The sequence below is a fragment of the Chiloscyllium punctatum genome, chromosome 13 (assembly GCF_047496795.1).
Source record: "Chiloscyllium punctatum isolate Juve2018m chromosome 13, sChiPun1.3, whole genome shotgun sequence".
NCBI lineage: Eukaryota > Metazoa > Chordata > Chondrichthyes > Orectolobiformes > Hemiscylliidae > Chiloscyllium > Chiloscyllium punctatum.
The window spans coordinates 105,205,032-105,231,832 of record NC_092751.1 but is presented as its reverse complement, the minus strand read 5'-3'; the positions used below and the strand labels follow the sequence as shown (position 1 = coordinate 105,231,832).

At 46.7% G+C, this 26,801-nt stretch overlaps 1 protein-coding gene across 3 annotated transcripts in view; it reads left to right on the top strand.

The window, feature by feature from the left end:
* Positions 1-26,801, top strand: part of unc5b (unc-5 netrin receptor B) — a 268,998-nt gene that overhangs the window by 62,290 nt on the left and 179,907 nt on the right. Inside the window, exon 1 of one of the 3 annotated variants that reach the window (XM_072583548.1) lies at positions 15,067-15,106. The exons of the other annotated variants lie outside the window; for them this stretch is intronic. Within the exon in view, the coding sequence (XP_072439649.1) occupies positions 15,082-15,106 (25 nt within the window). The 5' untranslated portion in view covers positions 15,067-15,081. Of the gene's footprint in view, positions 1-15,066; positions 15,107-26,801 lie in introns of those variants that run through there. 3 annotated transcript variants of the gene reach the window in all.

The following is a 26,801-nucleotide window of genomic DNA, read 5'->3' as shown; positions in this document are numbered from 1 at the left end:
AATAAACATTTGTGCATATACTAGATGTCAAATGATGCAGTGATTTGAATTCGACTCTGTGAATAATACAGAGAAGAATGGAATAATATGAACTGGAGAGATCAATTGATTTCAAACCCCAATTAGAAGTGAAACAAATGGGTGGATTTTCAACAAAGAAACCTCAAACCTTTATCTAAAGATGTGAGCTTAGATAGAATATAAAACCTCCTCCATTGCCAAATCCAAACCACCCAACGCCTGGAGGCAGAAACCCTCATCATCTGCCTTGCGAACCTTCAACCACACGGCATCAACATTAACTTCACTAGTTTCCAACTCTGCCCTCCCCCCACTTCATCCCAGAACCAACCCTCCAACTCAGCACCGCCCTCTCTACCTGTTCACCTTCCTTCCCATAAGCCCTAACACAACTATCCTCCACCTGCATCCACGTATTGCCTTCCCAACCACCTTACCCCCCCACCCCCACCTTCTGCCATTTATCTCTCAGCCCTCTTGCCCTTCCACATTCCTAATGAAGGGCTTATACCCGAAATGTTGTTTTGCCTGCTCCTCACATGCTGCCTGACCTGCTTTGCTTTTCCAGCATCACACTTTTCAACTACAAAACTATTGGACCCCAGAGGCAAGTATCAAAGATACAACTGTGCAGTTTATTCTCCTTAATGTCAAAGGAAATGATCTGCATTTATACAGTATCACTTTTGTATATAAAAAAGAAGCTATCTGGTCATCATCACAGGGTGTGGGATCTTGCTGTGTTCTCCAGGACAAGTTGGGTCACTTGAGTTGCTGCATGAATGCAGTATATTTTTCTACTTTAAATTCTGAATCCCATTAGGGAAGCTAGAGAATTGGAACTCAGTTTTTATTTTCAGAAGATAATTGGAAATAATTTCTTCAGTTGAGCATGAAGTTGTTGATTGCCCAAGAAATCCACTGGTTGGTTAATGTCCATTCTGGTAGTGGAATGAAATGTGCTGTTTATTAGTCAGGGCCATTGGTCAGTGACAAGACAATGAGCGTATACTCAGGGGGAGTTGGGTGTTAGCGTGGGAAATGGAGTTTATATTCAGGGGAAGTATATGTTAGTGTGGTGCAGAGAGTCTATACATAGGGTGAGTTGAATGGGACACGGAGTGTATATTCAAGGGAAGCTGTGTTTTAGGGTGGGTCAGGGAGTGTATGCACAGGGGGAGCGGTGTGTAGGTGTGGGACATGGAGTGTATACACAGGAGGAACTGTGTGTGAGTGTGGGACATGGAGTGTATGAACGGGGGGAACTGTGTGTGAGTGTGGGACACGGAGTGTATGAACGGGGGGAACTGTGTGTGAGTGTGGGACACCGAGTGTGTACACAGGGGAACTGTGCAAGTGTGGGACATGGAGTGTATGAATGGGGGAGCTGTGTGTGAGTGTGGGACACGGAGTGTATACAGAGGGGGAACTGTGTGTGAGTGTGGGACATGGAGTGTATGAACGGGGTCAGCTGAGTGTGAGTGTAGGACATGGAGTGTATGAACGGGGGGAACTGTGTGTGAGTGTGGGACATGGAGTGTATACACAGGGGGAACTGTGTGTGAGTGTGGGACATGGAGTGTATACACAAGGGGGAACTGTGTGTGAGTGTGGGACAGGGAGTGTATACACAGGGGAACTGTGTGTGAGTGTGGGACAGGGAGTGTATACACGGGGGAACTGTGTGTGAGTGTGGGATATGGAATGTATACACAAGGGGAACTGTGTATTAATGTGGGACATGGAGTGTATACACAGGGGGAACTGTGTGTGAGTGTGGGACACAGAGTGTACAAACGGGGGGGGGGGGGGGTGCTGTGTGTGAGTGTGGGACATGGAGTGTATGAACGGGGGAGCTGTGTGTTAGTGTGGGACATGGAGTGTATACACGGGGGGAACTGTGTGTGAGTGTGGGACACAGAATGTATACACAAGGGGAGCTGTGTGTTAGTGTTGGACATGGATTGTACACACAGGGGGAACTGGCTGTGAGTTTGGGACACGGAGTGTATGAATGGGTGGAGCTGTGTGTGAGTGTGAGACACAGAGTGTATACACAGGGGAAACTGTGTATGAATGTGGGACTCGGAGTGTATACACAGGGGGAGCTGTGTGTGAGTGTGGGACACGGTGTGTATGAATGGGGGCAGCTGTGTGTGAGTGGGGGACATGGAGTGTGTACACAAGGGGAACTGTGTGTTAGTGTGGGTCAGGGAGTGTATGTGGCTGGAATTGAGGAACCACAAAGGCAAAAAAACCATAGTGGGAGTTATGTACAGACCTCCTAACTGTGGTCAGGACCAGGGGCGCAACATGTACCGGGAAATAGAGAAGCATGTCAGAAAGGCAAGGTCACAGTGATCATGGGAGACTTCAATATGCAGGTGGACTGGGTAAATAATGTTGCCAGTGGATCCAAAGAAAGGGAATTCATGGAACGCTTACAGGATGGCTTTTTGGAACAGCTTGTCATGGAGCCCACAAGGGAGTAGGCTATTCTGGACCTAGTGCTTTGTAATGAACCAGACTTTATAAAAAAATTTTAAAGTAAGGGAACACTTAGGAAGCAGCAATCATAATATGGTAGAGTTCAGTCTGGAGTTTGAAAGAGAGAAGGCAAAATCGGATGTAATGGTGTTACAGTTAAATAAAGGTAATTATGAGGGCATGAGAGAGGAACTGACAAAAATCGACTGGAAGCAGAGGCTAGCGGGGAAGACAGTAGAGCAAAAATGGCAGGAGTTTGTGGGTATAATTGAGGACACTGTACAGAGGTTCATCCCCAAGAAGAGAAAGATTATCCAGGGAGGGATTAGACAGCCATGGCTGACAAAGGAAGTCTGGAAATCTATCAAAGAAAAAGAGAGATCCTATAAAGTGGCCAAGAGCACTGGGAAAACAGAAGATTGGGAAGGCTACAAAAACAATCAGAGGATAACAAAGAGAGTAATAAGAAAGGAGAGGATCAAATATGAAGGTAGGCTAGCCAGTAATATTAGAAATGATAGTAAAAGTTTCTTTCAATACATAAGAAACAAACGACAGGCAAAAGTAGACATTGGGCCACTTCAAACTGATGCTGGAAGCCTAGTGATGGGAGATAAGGAAATAGCAGGAGAACTTAACAAGTACTTTGCGTCAGTTTTCACAGTGGAAGACATGAGTAATATCCCAACAATTAAAGGGAGTCAGGGGGCTGAGTTGAGTATGGTTGCTATTACAAAAGAGAAAGTGCTAGAAAAGCTAAAAGGTCTTAAAATTGATAAATCTCCTGGCCCCGATGGGCTACATCCTAGAGTTCTGAGGGAGGTGGCTGAGGAAATAGCGGAGGCGTTGGTTGAGATCCTTCAAAAGTCACTGGAGTCAGGGAAAGTCCCGGATGATTGGAAGATTGCTGTTGTAACCCCCTTGTTCAAGAAAGGATCAAGGCAAAAGATGGAAAATTATAGGCCAATTAGCCTAACCTCAGTTTTTAGTAAAATTCTAGAATCCATCATTAAGGATGAGGTTTCTAAATTCTTGGAAGAGCAGGACTAGAACAAGTCAGCATGGATTTAGTAAGGGGAGGTCGTGCATGACAAACCTGTTGGAGTTCTTTGAAGAGGTGACAAGTAGGTTAGACCAGGGAAACCCAGTGGATGTTATCTACCTAGACTTCCAAAAGGCCTTTGATAAGGTGCCACACGGGAGGCTGCTGAGCAAGGTGAGGGCCCATGGTGTTCGAGGTGAGCTACTGGTATGGATTGAGGATTGGCCGTCTGACAGAAGGTAGAGAGTTGGGATAAAAGGTTCTTTTACGGAATGGCAGCCGGTGACGAGCGGTGTCCCGCAGGGTTCATTGTTGGGGCCGCAGCTGTTCACATTATATATTAATGATCTGGGTGAAGGGACTGGGGGCATTCTAGCGAAGTTTGCCGATGATACAAAGTTAGGTGGACAAGCAGGTAGTACTGAGGAAGTGGGGAGACTGCAGAAGTATCTAGACAGTTTGGAAGAGTGGTCCAGGAAATGGCTGATGGAATTCAATGTGAGCAAATGTGAGGTCTTGCACTTTGGAAAAAAGAATACAAGCATGGACTACTTTCTAAACGGTGAGAAAATTCGTAAAGCCAAAGTACAGAGGGATCTGGGAGTGCTAGTCAAGGATTCTCTAAAGTTAAACATGCAGGTTGAGTCTGTGATTAAGAAAGCGAATGCAATGTTGTCATTTATCTCAAGAGGGTTGGAATATAAAAGCACTATTGTGCTACTGAGACTTTATAAAGCTCTGGTTAGGCCCCATTTGGAGTACTGTGTCCCGTTTTGGTCCCCACACCTCAGGAAGGACATACTGGCACTGGAGCGTGTCCAGCGGAGATTCACACGAATGATCCCTGGAATGGTAGGTCTAACATATGAGGAACGGCTGAGGATCCTGGAATTGTATTCTTTGGAGTTTAGAAGGTTAAGGGGAGATCTAATAGAAACTTACAAAATAATACTTGGCTTGGAGAGGGTGGACACTAGGAGATTGTTTCCGTTAGGTGAGGAGACTAGGACCCGTGGACACAGCCTTAGAATTAGAGGGGGTAAATTCAGAACAGAAATGCGAAGACATTTCTTCAACCAGAGAGTGGTGGGCCTGTGGAATTCATTGCAGCAGAGTGCAGTGGAGGCTGGGACGCTAAATGTCTTCAAGGCAGAGATTGATAGATTCTTGATGTCACAAGGAATTAAGGGCTATGGGGAGAGTGCGGGTAAGTGGAGTTAAAATGCCCATCAGCCATGATTGAATGGTGGAGTGGACTCGATGGGCCGAATGGCCTTACTTCCACTCCTATGTCTTATGGTCTTATAGTATGAACGGGGTCAGCTGTGAGTGTGGTTCACGGAGTATACACACAGGGGGAGCTGCGTGTGAGTGTGGGACACTGAGTGTATTCACCGGGGGGGTACTGTGTGTTAGTGTGGGACACAGAGTGTATACACAGGGCGAGTTGTGTGTGAGTGTGGGATATAGAGTGTACACACGGGGGAACTATGTGTTAGTGTGGGACACGGAGTTTATACACAGGTGGAGCTGTGTGAGAGTGTGGGACATGGAGTGTACGAACAGGGGAGCTGTGTGTTAGTGTGGGACATGAAGTGTACACACAGGGGCAAATATGTGTGTTAGTGTGGGACATGGAGTGTATACACAGGGGGAACTGTCAGTTAGTGTGGGGCATGGAGTATACACACAGGGGCAACTGTGTGTTAGTGTGGGACATGGAGTGTATGAACGGGGGAGCTGTGTGTTTGTGTGGGACATGGAGTGTATACACAGGGGGACCTATGTCTTAGAGTGGTACACAGAGTGTATACACAGGGGGAACAGTGTGTGAGTGTGGATCAGGGAATGTATGAACGGGGGCAGCTGAGTGTGAATGTGGGACATGGAGTGTATGAACGGGGCAGCTGAGTGTGAATGTGGGACATGGAGTGTATGAACGGGGGAGCTGTGTGTGAGTGTGGGACACAGAGTGTATGAACGGGGGCAGCTGAGTGTGAGTGTGGGACACGGAGTGTATGAACGGGGGAGCTGTGTGTGAGTGTGGGACACAGAGTGTATGAACGGGGGAGCTGTGTGTGAGTGTGGGACACGGAGTGTATGAACGGGGGAGCTGTGTGTGAGTGTGGGACACAGAGTGTATGAACGGGGGAGCTGTGTGTGAGTGTGGGACACGGAGTGTATGAACGGGGGCAGCTGAGTGTGAGTGTGGGACACGGAGTGTATGAACGGGGGAGCTGTGTGTGAGTGTGGGACACGGAGTGTATGAACGGGGGCAGCTGAGTGTGAGTGTGGGACACAGAGTGTATGAACGGGGGAGCTGTGTGTGAGTGTGGGACACGGAGTGTATGAACGGGGGCAGCTGAGTGTGAGTGTGGGACACGGAGTGTATGAACGGGGGGAACTGTGTGTGAGTGTGGGACACGGAGTGTATGAACGGGGGCAGCTGTGTGTGAGTGTGGGACACGGAGTGTATGAACGGGGGAGCTGTGTGTGAGTGTGGGACACGGAGTGTATGAACGGGGGAGCTGTGTGTTAGTGTGGGATATGGATTGTATACACAGGGGGAGCTGTGTGTTAGTGTGGGACATGGATTGTATACACAGGGGGAGCTGTGTGTTAGTGTGGGACACGGAGTGTAGACACAGGGGGAGCTGTGTGTTAGTGTGGGACACCGAGTGTATACACAGGGGGAACTGTGTGTGAGTGTGGGACATGGAGTGTATACACAGGGGGACCTTTGTGTTTGTGTAGGACATGGAGTATGTACACAGGGGGAGCTGTGTGTTAGTGTGGGACATGGAGTGTATGAACGGGGGGAACTGCATGTTAATGTGGGACACGGAGTGTATACACAGGGGGAACTGTGTGTGAGTGTGGGACATGGAGTGTACACACAGGGGAAGTGTGTGTTAGTGTGGGACATGGAGTGTAGACACAGGGGGAACTGTGTGTAATTGTGGGACATGGTGTGTATACACAGGGGGACCTGTGTGTTTGTGTAGGACATGGAGTATGTACACAGGGGGAGCTGTGTGTTAATGTGGGACATGGAGTGTATGAACGGGGGGAATTGCATGTTAATGTGGGACACGGAGTGTATACACAGGGGGAGCTGTGTGTGAGTGTGGGACATGGAGTATATACACAGGGGTTAATAATCACACAACACCAGGTTATAGTCCAACAGGTTTAATTGGAAGCACACTAGCTTTCGGAGCGATGCTCCTTCATCAGGTGGTTGTGGAGGGCTCGATCGTAACACAGAATCTATAGCAAAAATTTACAGCGTGATGTAACTGAAATTATACATTGAAAAATTGATTGTCTGTTAAACCTTTCATCTGTTAGAATACAGTGATAGTTTCACTTCTTTCATGTGTAAATCACAAAACCCTTTTTTAAAAGTTGCATTCTCAGGTTAGCTGTTAACAATGGTGATAGCTAGACAATATGTTGAAGGTGTTGGCCCCCTGTGTTCTCTGTCTATGCCATGATGTTTAGATTGATTCTAACCTAAAAAGTGAGATAACAGAGTGTCTTAAGTCTGTGAGGGGGTGCATGTGTGGGAGTGTGTGTGACTATAAGGGTGTGTGTGGGTCATACACAGGAGGAACTGCATGTGAGTGAGAGACATGGAGTGTATACACAGGCAGACCTGTGTGTTAGTGTGGGACATGGAGTGTATACACAGGCGGACCTGTGTGTTAGTGTGGGACATGGAGTATATACACAGGCGGACCTGTGTGTTAGTGTGGGACATGGAGTATATACACAGGGGGAACTGTGTGTTAGTGTGGGACACGGAGTGTATATACAGGGGGACCTGTGTGAGTGTGGGTTAGGGAGTGTATACACAGGGGGAACTGCGTGTGTGTGTGGGACACTGAGTGTGTACACAGGGGGAACTGTGTCTTAGTGTGGGACATGGTGCATACACAGGGGGACCTGTGTGTTAGTGTGGGGCATGGAGTATATACACAGGAGGAACTGCATGTGAGTGTGGGACACTGAGTGTATACATAGGGGGAACTGTGTGTGACTCTGGGACACGGAGTGTATATACAGGGGGAACTGTGTGTTAGTGTGGGACACGAAGTGTATACACAGGGGAAACTGTGTGTGAGTGTGGGACATGGAGTGTATACACAGGGGGAACTGTCTGTTAGTGTGGGACACGGAGTGTATATACAGGGGGAACTGCGTGTGAGTGTGGGACACAGTGTATACACAGGGGGAACTGTCTGTTAGTGTGGGACACGGAGTGTATATACAGGGGGAACTGCGTGTGAGTGTGGGACACAGTGTATACACAAGGGGAACTGTGTGTTAGTGTGGGACATGGAACGTATGAACGGGGGGATCTGTGTATTAGTGTGGGACATGGAGTGCATACACAGGGGGAACTGTGTGAGAGTGTGGGTCAGGGAGTGTATACACAGGGGGAACTGTGTGTGAGTCTGTGACACGGTGTATATACACAGGGGCTACTGCGTGTGTGTGAGGGACACCGAGTATGTACACAAGGGGAACTGTGTGTTAGTGTGGGACATGGAGTATATACACAGAAGGAACTGCATGTGAGTGTGGGACACTGAGTGCATACACAGGGGGAACTGTGTGAGAGTGTGGGTCAGGGAGTGTATACACAGGGGGAACTGTGTGTGAGTCTGGGACACGAAGTGTATATACAGGGGGAACTGTGTGTTAGTGTGGGACACGAAGTGTATACACAGGGGGAGCTGTCTGTTAGTGTGGGACATGGAGTGTATACACAGGGGGAACTGTGTGTTAGTGTGGGACACATAGTGTATACACAAGGGAAACTGTGTGTTAGTGTGGGACACGGAATGTATGAACGGGGGGAGCTCTGTGTTAGTGTGGGACATGGAGTGTATACACAAGGGAAACTGTGTGTGAGTGTGGGACACAGAGTGTATACACAAGGGAAACTGTGTATTAGTGTGGGACACGAAGTGTATACACAGGGGGAACTGTGTGTTAGTGTGGGACACGGAATGTATGAACGGGGGGAGCTCTGTGTTAGTGTGGGACACGGGGTGTATACACGGGGGAGCTGCAAGTTAATGTGGGACACGGAATGTATCCACAGGGGGAACTGCATGTTAATGTGGGGCATGGAATGTACGCACAGGGGGAACTGTGTGTGAGTGTGGGACACAGAGTGTACGAACGGGGGGGACAGTGTGTTAGTGTGGGACATGGATTGTACACACAGGGGGAGCTGTGTGTTTGTGTGTGACACTGGGTGTATACACAGTGGGAACTGTGTGTTTGTGTGGGACACAGAGTGTATACACATGGGGAACTGTGTGTGAGTGTGGGACACAGAGTGTATGAACGGGGGGAACTGTGTGTGAGTGTGGGACATGGAGTGTATGAACGAGGGAGCTGTGTGTTAGTGTGGGACATGGAGTGTATACACAGGGGAAACAGTGTGTTAGTGTGGGACACTGAGTGTATACACAGGGGGAGATGTGTGTTAGTGTGGGACATGGAGAGTATATACAGGGGGAGCTGCGTGTTAGCATGGGACGTGGAATGTATACACAGGGGGAGCTGTGTCTGAGTGTGGGATATGGAGTGTATACACAGGGGGACCGGTGTGTTAGTGTGGGACATGGAGTGTATACGCAGGGGGAGCTATGTGTTAGTGTGGTACATAAAATGTATACACAGGGGGAGCTGTGTGTTAGTGTGGGACATGGAGTGTATGAACGGGGGGATCTGCATGTTAATGTGGGACACAGAGTGTATACACAGGGGCAACTGCATGTTAAAGTGGCACATGGGGTGTATACACAGGGGACCTGTGTGTTTTTGTGGGACACGGAGTGTATACACAGGGGGAGCTGTGTGTTAGTGTGGGACATGGAGTGTATGAACGGGGGGATTTGCATGTTAATATGGGACACGGAGTGTATGAACGTGGGAGCTGTGTGTGAGTGTGGGACATGGAGTGTATACACAGGGGGATCTGCATGTTAATGTGGGACACGGAGTGTATACATAGGGGGAACTGTGTGTGAGTGTGGGACACGGAGTGTATACACAGGGGGAACTGTGTGAGTGTGTGGGACATGGAGTGTATACACAGGGAGAACTGTGTGTGAGTGTGGGACAGGGAGTGTATGTACGGGGGGAGCTGCGTGTTAGTATGGGATAGGGCTCTGATGAAAAGCCATCCAGACTCGAAACGTTAGCTTGCTCTCTCTCCATGGATGCTGCCTGACCCGCTGTGATCTCCAGTACAGATTCCAGCATCTGCAGCAATTTGCTCCAACAGGGACAGTGTACTTGGGTGGCTGCTTGTGTGTCTGTAATCTGGTGGCATGTACATCATTAAGCAACAGTTCCTCCTTTTAGAATGGATCCCACCTGGGCTTTTCAAGCGTTGAACATTATTTTCTCCCTGAAGCTGGGCAGAATAAAAAGGTCGGCTAATGGATGTAATTACCTAAACTCGGCCTATTCCAATTGTTAGCACAAATCACTCATGTAAATGTTCCAGTAGCCTGATCAATGGGAGCCAGAGATGACTTAAGCTATGATTCATTATATTATCGAGAACTCTGCTCTGACCTCAGTAATAACTCATCTGTAAATGCTGGGCATTCAGCGTTTAACAAAGGAAAATTATCCTCTTCCTCTCTGTACCATGAGTGCACCTACATGAACAGGTTTACTCGTGGCTTGAAATGAAAGGCACAGCAAGAGGCCATTCATCCCACGGTGGCTGCGTATCTTTTAGATGGATCTTTCCATTGAGTCCTAGACTCTTGCTCCTTCCCTGTCAAGTACCTATCCAATTAATTCCTGTTTGAACGTTCCTATTGAATCCACTTGCCTTCAGGCAGCCTGTTCAACATCAGAACAGCTCATTGCACAGAATGATTTCACTCAATTCCCCTCCTCCCACGCAACATTTGTTTTATTTTTACTAATTATCTTACATCTGATGAGTGATCCTACTCACAATGGAAGCCATTTCTAAGCCCTTTGCAGTTTTGAATGCCTTTTTCAAATCTCCCTTAAGAGCATAGATGTAGGAGGCCATTCAGCCCAGTTCAGTTTGAGAGTTGGGTCTCATGAACTTAAGTGTCTGAGACTGTGTGGGATCAAGAGAAGGGAGCAGTGGGTCACTTGCAAAAGCGTTGCTGGTGCATTAATTCTTCCATTCTAGTGGCGGACTGCAGTGACTCAAGGAAAAGCTGAAACCAAATAACACTCAGCAGGTGGGTGCGGAGTGAGCTGGAGAGAGATGCAGCTGTCCACAGTAAACCCTGAAAGATAGAATTGAAAGAAGTCCTCCCATGTTGTTGCTTCAAAGCCATGATTCCCAGACGGAGCTGATAAAGACAGCCAATTAGTGATCTTGCCAATTAGTGCCTGGGATAGCTGCTCTTGATTTTTATCCACTGTTGAAAAATAAACAGGAACGGCTGGAAAATGGGAAGCCTTCAGAACTGGGAATAACGAGAGTCCAGAGACAATATATTCCTGTCAGGGTGAAAGGGAAAGCTGGATGACTAAAGAAATTGAGAGTTTGGTTGAGAAAAAGAAGGAAGCATATGTCAGGTATAGACAGGATAGATCGAGTGAATCCTTAGAAGAGTATAAAGGAAGTAGGAGTATACTTAAGAGGGAAATCAGGAGGGCAAAAAGGGGACATGAGATAGCTTTGGCAAATAGGTTTAAGGAGAATCCAAAGGGTTTTTACAAATACATGAAGGACATAAGGGTAACTAGGGAGAGAATAAGACCCCTCAAGGATCTGCAAGGCAGCCTTTGTGTGGAGCCGCAGGAGATAGGGGAGATACTAAATAAATATTTTGCATCAGTGATTACTGTGGAGAAGGACATGGATGATATAGTATGTAGAGAAATAGTTGGTGACATCTTGAAAAATGTCCATATTACAGAGGAGGAAGTGATGGATGTCTTGAAATGCATAAAGGTAGATAAATGCCCAGGACCTGATCAGGTGTACCCTAAAACTCTGTGGGAAGCTAGAGAAGTGGTTGCTGGGCCTGTATCATCGATAGTCACATATGAGGTGCCGGAAGACTGAAGGTTGGCTAATGTGGTGCCACTGTTTAAGAAGGGTGGTAAAGACAAGCCAGGGAACTATAGACCACCCCATAGGAGACTGGTTAGCAAGGTTAGATCTCATGGAATAAAGGGAGAACTAGCCATTTGGATACAGAACTGGCTCAAAGGTAGAAGACAGAGGGTGGTGGTGGTGGAGGGTTGTTTTTCAGATTGGAGGCCTATGACCAGTGGAATGGCTCAAGGATTGATGCTGGGTCCTTTTCATCATTTATATAAATGATTTGAATATGAACATAGGAGGTATAGTTAGTAAGTTTGCAGATGACACCAAAATTGAAGGTGTAGTGTACAGCAAAGAAGGTTACCTCAGGTTAAAATGGGATCTTGATCAGATAGGCCAATGGGCTGAGAAGTGGCAGATGGAGTTTAGTTCAGATAAATGCGAGGTGCTGCATTTTGGGAAAGCAAATCTTAGCAGGACTTATACACTTAATGGTAAGGTCCTAGGGAGTGTTGCTGAACAAAGAGACTTTAGAGTGCAGGTTCATAGCTCCTTGAAAGTGGAGTCACAGGTAGATAGGATAGTGAAGAAGGTGTTTGGTATGCTTTCCTTTACTGGTCAGAGCATTGAGTACAGGATCGGGGGGGTCATGTTGCAGCTGTACAGGACATGGGTTAGGCCACTTTTGGAATATTGTCTGCAATTTTGGTCTATCAGAAGCATGTTGTGAAACTTGAAAGAGTTCAGAAAATATTTACAAGGATGTTGCCAGGGTTTGAGGGTTTGAGTAATAAGGAGAGGCTGAATAGGCTGGGACTGTTTTCCCTGGAGCGTCGAAGACTGGGGGGGTGACCTCATAGAGGTTTATAAAATCATGAGGAGCATGGATAGGGTAAATAGACAAGGTCTCTTCCCTGGGGTGGGGGAGTCCAGAACTAGTGGGCATAGGTTTTGGGTAAGTGGGGGAAGATTTAAAAGGGACCCAAGGGGCAACTTTTTCATGCAGAGGGTGGTGCGTTTATGGAATGAGCTGCCAGAGGAAGTAGTGGAGGCTGATACTATGAATCCAGAGACCCAGGTAATGTGTTGAGGATGAGGGTTTGAATCCCACCACAGTAGATGGCAGAATTCAAATTCAGTGAAAATCTGGAATTAAGAGCCTAATGATGACCAGGAATCGATTGTCAGAAGAAAAAACCCATCTGGCTCACTATTGCCCTTTAGGAAAGGAAATCTGCCATTCTTATATGGTCTGGCCTACACGTAACTCCAGACCCACAGCAATGTGGTTGACTCTTAACTGCCCTCTGGCATCACTGGCGAGGCCAGCAGTGACTAACCATCCCTAACTGCCCTGAGGGTAATTATGGATGGTCAATATATACTAACCTCACCAGCAAGGCCCACATCCTATGAATGAATTTTGAAAAAAAACTCAGAGGAGTGAAAAATGACTTCATGCAAAAATGTTGTGAATCTTTGGAATTCTTCAGATCAGAGGATTATGGATGCTCCATTATTGAACACCTTGAGGGTGGGAACAGAAGGATTTTTGGTCTCTTGGTGAATCAATGAGTGTTGGGAATGGTGAGAAAGTGGAGTTGAAACACAAAATCGACCATGATCACATAATGACTAACAGAGCAGGCTCAATGGGCTGGATGGTGTACTACTGTCTTGTTTCTTGCATTCCGTGAAATAGGTTCAAACCAAGATTCAATGCCAGGGCATTGGTGCTCTTGGACATATCTCTACATATCAGGGCTGAGCGAACTTTGGGATCTTCACAATGTCTGCTGTGTCGATGAGATCGGGTTTGGCTGATCACTTTTAAAACCAACCCAACCTGTTTACTAACACTAACACACCATTGATCAGAAATTGAAAATGCTGGAAAAGCACAGCAGGTCGGGCAGCATCCGAGGAGCATCCGAGCCCTTCATTCCTGATGAAGGACTTCTGTCCAAAACGTTGATTCTCTTGCTCCTCGGATGCTGCCTGACCTGCTGTTCCTTTCCAGCACCACTCTAATCTTGACTCTAATCTGCAGTCCTCACTTTTGCCTCTGTGGAGAGAAATCAGAGTTAATGTTTTGGGTGGAGTGACCCTTCCTCAGAATTGATGGTCAGTGCTGATGTATGTGAGCATAAGATCAAGCTGTTATTTTCACAATTAAAATTAACGTTCTACTTTTTTTCGCAGTTTATTTCTGTTACCCGATGTACTGTTTGATTAAAGTTGTATCGTTAATTAATTCTGGTGAATATTTGTTTGTATATTTATGAGGGATGTCACTGCTCAAGGTCTGTGCTGTCAGCAGACGTTGGCTAAAATCCTCACTATTTTGTTCTGATGGTGAGAGTGACCTAAAGGACAGAACATTGAGGCTTAAGTGTTGCCACCACAAAAGAAGCCAGTGAAAGGTTAATGGGTGTTTTCTTTGAAAGTTCTAAATACTTGCTCCTAAATTCAAATGCATGCATGTCTACACACCCCACGCGCCCCCCCGCCCCCCCCCCCCCCACCCCCAACCACTGAAGCCCACCTGACGCCCACTGCTGCTGAACAAAGAAGTGCCCAATTATCCACCCACTTCCCCAGTCCCACTCAACAACTCTCCCATCCTCCAGGTTTTCAGTCTGGGCTGTGGGTGGTCACATGGACACCCTGGAGTGTTGAAATGGGACCGGGTTTGGGAGACATTGCTGGTCATTTCCCCGTCTGACCTCTCGTGTGGAAGCTTCAGAGCCCCCGACCCTGTTTCACAAGATTTGGCGTTCTTCCAGTGTCCCGGCAAAAAATGTATTCCCAGAGCAACATGTGCAATATAGGGTGCTATTCACTGTAAACAAAATCCGAAAGAACTACAGATGCTGTAAATCAGGAACACAGACAGAAGTTACTGGAACTTCTGTGAACACCTGTGAAGAAAAATCAGCGTTAACGTTTCAGGTCGGGTGACCCCCTCCCTAGAACATGGAAGGGTCACTAGACCTGAAATGTTAAGCCTGTTTATTGCTTTACTGTTTGTGGGATCTTTCTGAGCACAAGATGGCTACCTTTGAAAAGCGCATTCTTAGGCTGCTTTGGGACTCTCCCTGACATGGCTGCACGTACTGTAGAGAATGTTTAAATCAACTGCTATGACAGACGTCTGAAGTGGGTGGGACTTAAGCCTGGTTCCAGAGATTGGGATGCTACCATAGGGTCACTCCATCCTTTAAAGTGACACCATAAGTCATTTATGAGTGAATTGTTGAAAGATAGGATGCAAAGGTCTGATGCAATGAAATGGTAGTGTTGAGAGCAATACATTTTGGTTAATAATCATGCTTTTTCTTCTTTTCTAGGTAAGTGCATCGAGCTTTATCTTTCCGGTGGTTTTTGTGATGAGTGTTAGTGATGATTAGAGGGACAGAGAGAAGGACTGCAGCCTGATACTCTGGGTGTGTCCAGGATGATGACAGCGACGACAGTCTCGGGTAACATCAGCTTCTTTTCTACAGCTTCTTGTGTGAGGGGCTTTCCAATGTTTGCTTGGATTGTGTTTGTGCAAAGTCTAAGCTTGGTTGAACTCAGAAGCTCATGAGAGCTGTTTTTTCCCGGAGAATCACCGGGGCGTCCCGCTTGGCGCTGCCAACTCTTGTGTTGCTGGAGGCTTTACCATGTTTCAAACACCTCCAGCCCCTGATCCAACCGCCTTCCTCCCCCTGTCTCCGAACCAATGGGAAGAGTTGAATGAGACTATAAAAGAAAGCTGTGCAGGTTAGGTGAATTGGCCATAGTGTTCAGAGATGTGTAGTTTAGAGTCATTGGTCATGGGGCTGGATGGGATACTCTTCAGAGGGTTAGTGTGGACTTGTTGAGCCAACTAGCCTGTTTCCACACTGTAAGGATTCTATGAAAGGCATGGTGGTATTAATCATCCTTTACCCAGGCACTCAGCAATGCCAGCGAATCAGATTTCCCATCCCTGAAACTTCCAAGACCAATCCGGGAGTGTTGGCAACGAGAAGCTGCTTTAGTAGTGGCCCAGAATGTTGACTTTGGGCTGAATGACTGGTGAGCTAGTGTTGCAATCAGAGTTTGTTAGACAGTGTTAGGAGAACGGGAGAATTTCAGGATGTCGCTTGTTGAAATGATTCATTCTGTTTTTGTAAAGTTCAGGACAGCCGCCTCAGCTGAGCAGGTGAAAGGGCCCCGGGGAGCCTGGCTCTGTGATCTCTCAAGCAATGGAAACGCTGGCTAGAGTAGTCGCTGGGGCTGATCTTTATTGGGCGGGTGGGTAGGAGAACAGGGAAGCCCAGATGAGACACTTTGCACAGTTGCTAGCGAGACCAAAACGACCACCCTCCAAAGACATTTCTTTACATCACAACAGACTCATTACAAAGATCCTCCAGTCAACAGTTAGAGAAGGGAAATTTACTCAACAATTTGGATTCAATAAATCTGTTTGCACTTGCTTCGGGAAACGGGATGTGGTCTTCAAAAAGGCAAGAGATTATTGAAAGCATAAAACTCTCCAGACATTCTTTAGCGTTGCAAGCAAAGTGCATAAATCAGGGGAAGCTTTAATTGACACAATCACAAGTACATGATTAAAAACAGTCCTCGCCTCTCTGTTGTGTCTCTGTCTCTGCCATGTATTTGTTACGCCAAAAAGCTCTGTTTTAGTTAACCCCAACTGGGTTCCACTCCTTGGACCTAGAATATTGTGCTTTGCTCCGATCTCCTTGTTACAATAATGCAGGATAGAGGAAAGAAACAATACACACAAATGATTCTAGAACCTGGAAATCCCACCCAAAGGAAGACAGAACGCGGTGTGGTTCCTGTAAAGAGAGCTGACTGGATGAAAAAGATCTTTAAAATAATGGAGGAATTTGATAGGGGAGATGAATGGAAGATGATTCCATTGATGGGCGAGTCCAAACTGGAGGTCAAAAATAAAGGATTGTGGTGCTGGGTGCAGTTCAGCTTGGAGTCATGTTACTATGTCAATGTTCATATGTACATATTGTTCCCCTTCTTTATTCAATCATAGAATGTGGTTGTCACTGGGTGGGTCAACAATTATTGCCCACCCCTAATTGCTTTGGGAAGATGGGGGTGAGCTGCCTTCTTGAACCACTGCAGTCCATGTGCTGTAGGTAGACCCATAATGTCTTTAGGGGAGGGAGTTCCAAGATTTTGACCCAGTAGCACTGAAGGAACAGCCTTATATTTCCAAGTCAGGGTGATGCGTGTCTTCGAGGGGAACTTGAAGGTGGTTATGTTCCCATGTACCTGCTGCCCTTGTCCTTGTAGATGGAAGTGTCTTGATTTGGAAAGTGCTCTCTGAGGATCTTTGGTGAATTCCTGCACTGCGTCATTTAGGGTAGCACACACTGCTGCAACTGAGTGTTGGTGGTGAAGGGAGTGGATGCTTGTGGATGTGGTGCCAATCAAGTGGGTTGCATTGTGTCAAGCTTCTTGGGTGTTGTTGGAGCTGCATATGCCAAGCAAGTGGGCAGTATGCCATCACACTCCTGACTAAGCCTCATAAATGGTAGTCTAACTTTGGGGAGTGAGGATGTGAGTTACTTGCTGCAGGATTCTTAGCTTCTGACCTGCTCTTAGAGCCATAGTGTTTTATATGGCTAGTCGACTTCATGTTGTGATCAATAGTAATGCCCAGGAAGTTGCAGTCTGGAGCTGGAGTTGAACTACAACTTTTGATCAGGAATATCTCTCCCTTATAACCCCTGCCTCTAGTGTTGGAAGGATTTCCAGTTTGATAATTGAACTTTGGTCACGTTATGTACCCACCTTCCTTGGCCAGCAAGTTTTGGTCAACATGCATGCACTTACAGGAGCCCCCTGTTAATACTGACACACTCCCCCCAAGTGACTCCCCCTGTAAATACTGACACACACCCCCCCAGGGACCCCCCCTGTAAATACTGACACACTCCCCCAGGGACCCCCCCCTATAAATACTGACACACTCCCCCCAGGGACCCCCCCTGTAAATACTGACACACTCCCCCCCAGGGACCCCCTGTAAATACTGACACACTCCCCCCCCAGGGACCCCCTGTAAATACTGACACACTCCCCCCCAGGGATCCCCTGTAAATACTGACACACTCCCACCCAGGGACCCCCTGTAAATACTGACACACTCCCACCCAGGACCCCCCTGTAAATACTGACACACTCCCCCCCCAGGGACCCCCTGTAAATACTGACACACTCCCCCCCCAGGGACCCCCTGTAAATACTGACACACTCCCCCCCACGGGACCCCCCTGTAAATACTGACACACTCCCACCCAGGACCCCCCTGTAAATACTGACACACTCCCCCCGGGGACCCCCCTGTAAATACTGACACACTCCCACAGGGACCCTCCCCTATAAATACTGACACACTCCCCCCAGGGACCTCCCCTGTAATCATTGACACACTCCCCCCGGGGACCCCCCTGTAAATACTGACACACTCCCCCCCAGTGACCTCCTATAAATACTGACACACTCCCCCCAGGGACCCCCCCTGTAAATACTGACACACTCCCCCAGGGACCCCCCCCTATAAATACTGACACACTCCCCCCAGGGACCCCCCCTGTAAATACTGACACACTCCCCCCCAGGGACCCCCTGTAAATACTGACACACTCCCCCCCCAGGGACTCCCTGTAAATACTGACACACTCCCCCCCAGGGACCCCCTGTAAATACTGACACACTCCCACCCAGGGACCCCCTGTAAATACTGACACACTCCCACCCAGGACCCCCCTGTAAATACTGACACACTCCCCCCCAGGGACCCCCTGTAAATACTGACACACTCCCCCCCCAGGGACCCCCTGTAAATACTGACACACTCCCCCCCACGGGACCCCCCTGTAAATACTGACACACTCCCACCCAGGACCCCCCTGTAAATACTGACACACTCCCCCCGGGGACCCCCCTGTAAATACTGACACACTCCCCCCCAGTGACCCCCTGTAAATACTGACACACTCCCACAGGGACCCTCCCCTATAAATACTGACACACTCCCCCCAGGGACCCCCCCTGTAATCATTGACACACTCCCCCCGGGGACCCCCCTGTAAATACTGACACACTCCCCCCCAGTGACCTCCTGTAAATACTGACACACTCCCACAGGGACCCTCCCCTATAAATACTGACACACTTCCCCCAGGGACCCCCCCTGTAATCATTGACACACTCCCCCCGGGGACCCCTGCGTAAATATTGACACACTCCCCCCGGGGACGCCCCTGTATACACTGACACACTCCCCCGGGGACCCACCTGTATACACTGACACTCTCCCCTGGGGTCACCCCTGTAAATACTGACACACTCCCCCCCCCCCCGGGACCCCCGTGTAAATATTGACACACTCCCCCTGGGGACCCCCCCTGTATATACTGACACACTTCCCCCGGTGACACCCTGTAAATACTGACACACTCCCCCCCTCACCCTGGGACCCCCTGTAGATACAGACACACACCCACCGGGGACCCCCCTGTAAATACTGACACACTTCCTCCGGGGACCCCCGTGTAAATATTGACACACTTCCCCTGGGATTCCCTGTAGATACAGACACACTCCTTCCTTCCCCTATCCGGGGACCATTCCCTGTAAATTCTGACACACTCTCCAGGAATACTGTAATTTTTTTCACTTGTCACATCTCAAAATGGTTTACACTCCAAACTATCTTTGATATGTTGTAGTTTTAATGTTGGAAAAGCAGAGCAACCTGTGCACAGTGAGATCCCACAAACAACAGTGTGCTTATGATTTTTTTTTGAATGGTGTGAGTGAAAGGGTAAATATTGTCTTATGTAGCAGACAAGATTTCCTCGCTCTATTCTGGAAATGTGTTTCCGTACCTGTTGCTGTTGTGTAAGTCTCTGATTGTGCAGTGCTGCCTGAGATGTGGTGACCCTCAGGTTAAACCACTACCAGCCATCTCTCTCTAATGAGAGAGCAGCCCCGTGTCTGGTAAGACTATGGTGACCCTACCTTTAATAGCAATGTGGAGCAGTAGCTGGGACTGAATGTACTCTCCAGAGCAGACTGTTTTCACATTTTCAGCTGTGTGGCAACCAGGCAGGATCACCAATAGCCCTCAGGTCATTTGAGGAACTGACAGACATTTGCATGGCTTTTAAAAGCACCGCACACGGTCAGCATGTGATTAATATTGGGCCTCAAGCAAATTCCTGAGGGTGGGTAGGAATCTCACAGCAGGAAGCCCCGGGAGTAAGGGAAAGACATTCTACAAAGAATTGTTAAATAAGGAAAGAGTGTTCCAGCCAGATCCTGGGAAAGAAAGGAGGTTGAGGGAAACCTAGGATAAATAAAAAGTTCAATTAAAAAGTCCTGTCCAATCAGCTTTGAGAGACAAGGCATGTTGCACTTTACTCTGGACAAGCTGATAGTACTTCCACGGGAGAGGGATGGGGATAACAATTCAATACAGAATCACAGTCAGGGAAAAGCTTAAAGGGGTAACTGCAGATCTCAATCCATCTTGGATTAGGAGGCTGAGAGGTGGCCTTATATAAGTTCACAAAATAATGAGGTTTCTTGATTGAGTTAGTGGAAGTTGCCTTTTCCCGAGGATGGAGACAAGGGGACACATTTTCAAGGTGTGAGGGGAGAGATTTTAAAAAGACCTGAGTGGCAAATGTTTTCCACAGAGGCTGGTTGGAGTGTGGAGTGAACTTCCTGAGGAAGTGGTGGATGTGGATATAAGTGCAACATTTAAAAGACATTTGGATAAGTACATGAATAGGAAAGGTTTAGAGAGATATGGGCCAGGTGCAGGTAGGTGGGACTAGTATATTTTGGGATTATGTTCGACGTGGACTAAGGGCCTGTTTCTGTGCTGTATGACTTTACGTCATGTGACTATTACATGAATTCATTGTGGAATTCATTGCCACGGAGCACAGTGGAGGCCGGGATGTTAAATATCTTCAAGGCAGAGATTGATAAATTCTTGATCTCGCAAGGAATAAGGGTTATGGAGTGGAGTTGATGAGCCATGATTAAATGGCGGAGTTGACTCGATGGGCCGAATGGCCTTATTTCCACTCCTATGTCTTATGGTCTTACCTAATTGCTACAGTTTCATTCACCTTGCTCAGTGGAAAACTCTTTTGCGCTGAATGAGAATTCCTTTCTGTTTGGCTATGCAGGCTTTCCATTGACTTGAAAACTGCTGTTAGCTGCTTCATAGAGATGCTAATTATCAGCTTTAAGTGATCACACTGTTCATTATAGACTGAAAAGCAGGGACTTGATACTGGAAGTGTTGCATTTGTCCTACTGTTTGTTATTTGGGATGATGTTTGGCACCTAACATTCACCCCCAAATCAGCCACTGACCATCTCCAACAAGAGAGATTTTAACTCTCCCCCCCTTGACATTCAGTAGCATAACAATCACTGAATCCCCCATAAACAACATTCAAGATGTTACCATTGGTCAGAAACAGACCTGACTCTCAAATGGAAAGCTCTGCTAATAGGTAAAACAACTGAGGAACAGTGGAGTGTGTTCAAAGAAATGTTTAATGGTATTCAGGAGCAGTTTGTGCCCATGAGGAGGAAAAGCTCTATCTCACACAAAATACAGCCATGGATGTCTGAGGAGGTAAGGCACAGCATAATATAAAAAGAAAGGGCTTATAAAAATGCAAGGAACAGTACAGATCCCACAGAACGCAACAAATACAAACAAAGGGCCGCAAAGCAGCTTATAAGAGCATCTAAATGGATTATGAAAGGAAACTTGCAAGAGACATAAAAGACAGTAAGAAGAGATTTTATAGTGACATAAAGGGAAAGCAGCTGGTTAAGCGGTCTACTGGTCCACTGAAGACTGAGAGTGAGCATATTGTCAATGGCCATGAGGAAATCGCATCATGTTGAACGATTATTTTGCTTTGTATTCATAGCAGAAAACCTTACGACAAGTCCTGAAGAAGTTAGCAGAGGGTCAGGGTCTAAATAAAAAATAGCTTTAAGTAAATCATCAATAATGGGGAAATTAATGGAACTGAATTGTGACAAAACCCCAAGACCTGATGGTTTCCACCCACGGGCATTAAAGGACATAAGAAAGCACATTGCTAATGCCCTAACCATAATCTTTCAGAGTTCCCTGGGTTCAGGAAATGTACCACCAAATTGGAAGTTTGTTCATGTAACTCCGCTTTTTAAGAAGGGTTCACAGGGAATCGCAGACCGGTTAGCCTGACATCTGGTGTGGGGGGGGGGGGGAGGTGGGGGGGGGGAACGACTCATTGTCCGTAAACAAGGATAGGGTAACTGCTCAGTTTGAAAAATTGCAGTTAATCATGAAGACTCAGCATGGATGCATGAAGGGAAGGTTATCCCAAACAAACTTCATGGAGTTTTTTGAAGCGGTGACAAAGGATGTTGTTAAATCGATGGATGTTGTTAAATCGATGGATATTGTTAAAGTGGACATCTAGATGATTTTGATGAAGTCCCATGCAAGAGTTCATTAGCTAAGGTGGATACCCACAGAATTGAGAGCAAATTATTCACATGGTTGAGTGACATGAAACAGAGTGTTACAATAATAGTAAGTATGCAAACGTTGGCAGAGCGTGATTGGTGGTGTCCCACAGAGATCTGCGTTGGAACCTCAATTATTCACAATTGAATCATAGAGTCATAGAGGTGTACAGCTATGGTCCATCCCGTCCATGCTGACCAGATATCCCAACCCAATCTAGTCCCACCTGTCAGCACCAGCCCATATCCCTCCAAACCCTTCCTATTCATATTCTCATCCAGATGCCTTTTAAATGTTGCAATTGTACCAGCCTCCACCACTTCCTCTGGCAGCTCATTCCATACACCTACCACCCTCTGTGTGAAAATGTAGCCCCTTAGGTCTCTTATATATCTTTCCCCTCTCACCCTAAACCTATGCCCTATAGTTCTGGACTCCAGGGAAAAGACTTTGTCTATTTATCCTATCCATGCACCTCATGATTTTATAAAAACTTGTTCGTGAACAAATTGAACAATGGAGTAAAAAGTGCAGCACCAACAACACTGAGGACAAGGTAAAAACAATGACTGCAGATGCTGGAAACCAGATTCTGGATTAGTGGTGCTGGAAGAGCACAGCAGTTCAGGCAGCATCCTGAGGACAAAGCAACTCACTTGATTGGCACCACCTTCAACATTGACCCCCTCCCACTGACGCTCAGTAGCTGCAGTGTTTACTGTCTGCAAGATGTACAGCAGCTCCCTTAACAACACTTTCCAAACCTGTGACCTCAACTATTGAGCAGGAATTACAGATGCAGGGGAACACCATCACCTGCAAGTTCCCCATCAAAGCAACACACATCCTGACTGGGAAATATATCACTGTCTTTGCAGCGAAATCCTGGGACTCCCTCCGTAACAGCATTGTTGGGTGTCTCTATTCCTCATGTCTTTAAGTTGGATCTCCAGTCATGACCCAGGTTGAATGTTGTGCTGAATCGGTAGACATCATTTCACAGAACTACAGTATAAACACATGCTCGGAGACACATTGGGTTTTCAGCTAATGATGTCTGAGAGCAGTTTGCAGTTGCTACTGTGTCAGTTAAAAGGCTTCTCTTTTGTACCTGTGTTTTAAAGTGAAATGACAGGAAATGAGTTATACACTAGGAGCTAGAAATTGGCAAAGAATTCTGTGTATTAACTACAAGCTGTTGGAAATGTGCAGTTGTCTTTCTTAGAAAAATGTGGATGCTTTTCATGGTGGACGTTGAATTGTATTTTGATTTAGCTTAATGCCTTCAGGTTGTTATATCACTAACCTTGCAGTCATTTCTTAGATCATCATGTCTTTTGAGAAGCATTCCATGCAGTAAAATATCTGCAATGAATTGGGGTTTTTTTGGGGGGGGGTATCATGGTGTGAGAGGTGCTTGTGATGGTTGTTGTTTCTGCAAAAATCGCAAGGCTGAGTCATGGCGTGGGGTGTATGTTAAGCGAGATATGTTTGCACAAACAGTTACAAGTAGCTGCATCTTGCTTCTGCAAAAATCGCAAGGCGGAATCATGAGGGTGTATACAAAGAAATAACTAACCAGAAAGGGAGATGGTCGACTGGTAGAAACAGATGTATTGACATGACAGTTGCAATTGTCATGCACATAGGGAGTTAGTATGAACAAGATAACCAAATAAGACCCAGTGTTGCATCAGCAAAAGTAATAAGACTCAGCTATCAAAGGGGTGGGGGGTTGCACGCTAACAACAGGCCACAGACAGATGTGGTAAGCCAATTAGATTAGCAGCTGCACAGAGCAACACAACTATCAGATATGAAGTAAAGGAGAATACCGAGAAACTCAACTGAACTGTATAAATTGTAATGTAACCTCCTGATCGGGGTGCCTACTTTCTGGTCACTTGCAAGATCTCGTATGAATAAAGACTGCTTCACAATTTGACTCGGACTGAAATTATTGAACAGTGAGCTTCGTTTCTCAATGGTCTGACATTGTAGTTTGATAATGAGGATCCCCTTGTGCGTTGAAAATCTAATGTTTCAGAATGTGTCAATCCTCTGTTAATGATATGCAGTCTCTCAGGCTTCAGTGTGTACTGTGGCAGGCATGCAAATATATCAAAATGTCAGCAAATTAATCTGGAGAGATGGTCTTCAATGGATGAGCTCACTCAGTCAGTGCATTGAAGATGAGACAGATGGATGTACACAGGACAACACAGACTATGACCATGCACTAAACTGATTTTGAGGACTTATTTTAGCTCTTGTGCAATTCTGGTCTCCCTCCTACAGTAAGGATGTTGTGAAACTTGAAAGGGTTCAGAAAAGGTTTACAAGGATGTTACCAGGGTTGGAGGGCTTGAGCTACAGGGAGAGGCTGAACAGGCTGGGGCTATTTTCCCTGGAGCATCGGAGGCTGAGGGGTGACCTTATCGAGGTTTGTAAATCATGAGGGGCATGGATAGGATAAATGGACAAGGTATTTTCCCCAGGGTGAGGAAGTACAGAACTATCCAGGGGGACACATTGGTTAGCACTGCTGCCTCACAGTATCAGGGACCTGGGTTCGATTCCCGCCTCAGGCGACTGACTGTGTGGAGTTTGCACGTTTTCCCCGTGTCTGCGTGGGTTTCCTCCGGGTGCTCCGGTTTCCTCCCACAGTCCAAAGATGTGAAGGTCAGGTGAATTGGTCATATTAAATTGCCCATAGATAATTTAATGTTTGATGCACTAGTCAGGGGTAACTATAGAGTAGGGGAATGGGTCTTGGTGGGTTACTCTTTGCAGGGTTGGTGTGGACTTGTGGTGCTAAATGGTCTGTTTCCATACTGTAGGGAATCTAATCCAAAAAAAAACTAGAGTGTGTAGGTTTAGAATGAGTGGGGAAAGATTTAAGAGGGACCTGAAGGGCAACTTTTAAACACAGAGGGTGGTGCGTGTATGGAATGAGCTGCCAGTGGAAGTGGTGGAGGCTGGTACAATCACACTTGTAAAACGCATATGGATGGGTATATGAATAGGAAGGGTTTGGAGGGATACAAGCCAAATGATGGCAAATGGTATAGATTAACTTGGGATATCTGATTGGCATGGACGAGTTGGACTGAAGGATATGTTTCCGTGCTGTACATCTTTATGATTCAAACCATTAAGACAGTCGACACATTTTTAATCAATAGGGAAATTATAGGTGCTGGGGAAAAGGCAGGAAAATGGAGTTGAGGATTACTAGATCAGCCACGATCTCATTGATTGGTAGAGTAGGCTCAATGGGCCAAATGGGGTCCTATCTCTGCTGTGATGCCCTCTGGCCATGTGATATTGAAGAATTGCTTTTACTCTCAGCCTCAACCCGTCTGCCTATTGATTTCCCCAACCCGTTCCAGAGCCACAAAAGCAAAATTCTGTGGATACCGAGACAGGAAGTAAAAGAATAGCTGGAGAAACTCATAGGGACTAGCGGCATCTGTATAAGAGAGAAACAGTTAACATTTCGAGTTAATGACTGGCACAGTGGTCAGCACTGGTGCCTCACCATGCCAGGGACCTGGGTTCGATTCCAGCCTTGGGTAACTGTGTGGCGTTTGTACATTCTCCCTCCCTGTGTCTGCGTGGGTTTCCTCCGGGTGCTCTGGTTTCATCCCACAGTCCAGAGATGTGCAGGTTAGGATGGATTGACCATGGGAAATTATGCATAGTGTCCAGGAATGTGCAGGCTTAGCCATGGGAAGTGCAGGGATAGGGTGGGTCTGGATAGATTGCCCTTCAGAGGGTCAGTGCCAACTGACTGGCCTCTTTCCGGGAATTCTATAAATGCACTTTCAGATATCTGTTATTCTGCATTCGATTCACTGCCTGGTATCTGTTATGCACCAACAATATTCATTTCATCCAATGGCCACAACCTGTTGCTTTCTCTCCTTGCTGTCAGCTACTTTCTTTGCATGCATCTCCCCCTGCCCCTAACTATTACTCAATTTCCGTTTTTTACCCTTGCTTGTTTGATTCTGCTCCAATGTATGTCACCGAGAGTGAGCTCAGCACAGCAGTGTATGGGAAGCTGAAAGTCTTTTATTTTTAATTAATGCAGAAATTTACATTAAAACTTCCTCTGTTTCTATTTTGAGTCTCATTCTGGAATGAGCCCCTGGTTCTGAGGCTGCTGGTCAGAAGTGCTGAGTCATTGCAGGGTCATTAATAATGCAGTGCTCCCAAGTTTCCAAGGAAGGCACAGAGCAGAATCTCACTCGACTCAGTGAACCCTTTGTCTTCAGATTTCACATCATCTGAGGTGCCTTGACTTTGTAAACTCACTTCTGGCTGAGAGGTATCCTGCTTCTTTTTTGTAGCTTAGAAATTCTTGGCAACCTGCGTGTGCTGAATATCTTCCAGTCTATAGTTTCCCTTCCTGAGGAACTCAGTTTTACGTTTTTTCCAGAATGCAGAAATGTAACCTTGTTGTAGAGCTCAGAAAGCTTGCAAACACAGACCCTATATGGAAGGCAGTCAATCTCCATTTTCTAGCTGGCATATTCAACATGGGAGCACAGCACAGGAAGAGGCCATTTGGACCTCCACTTTTTTTTCTCATTTGG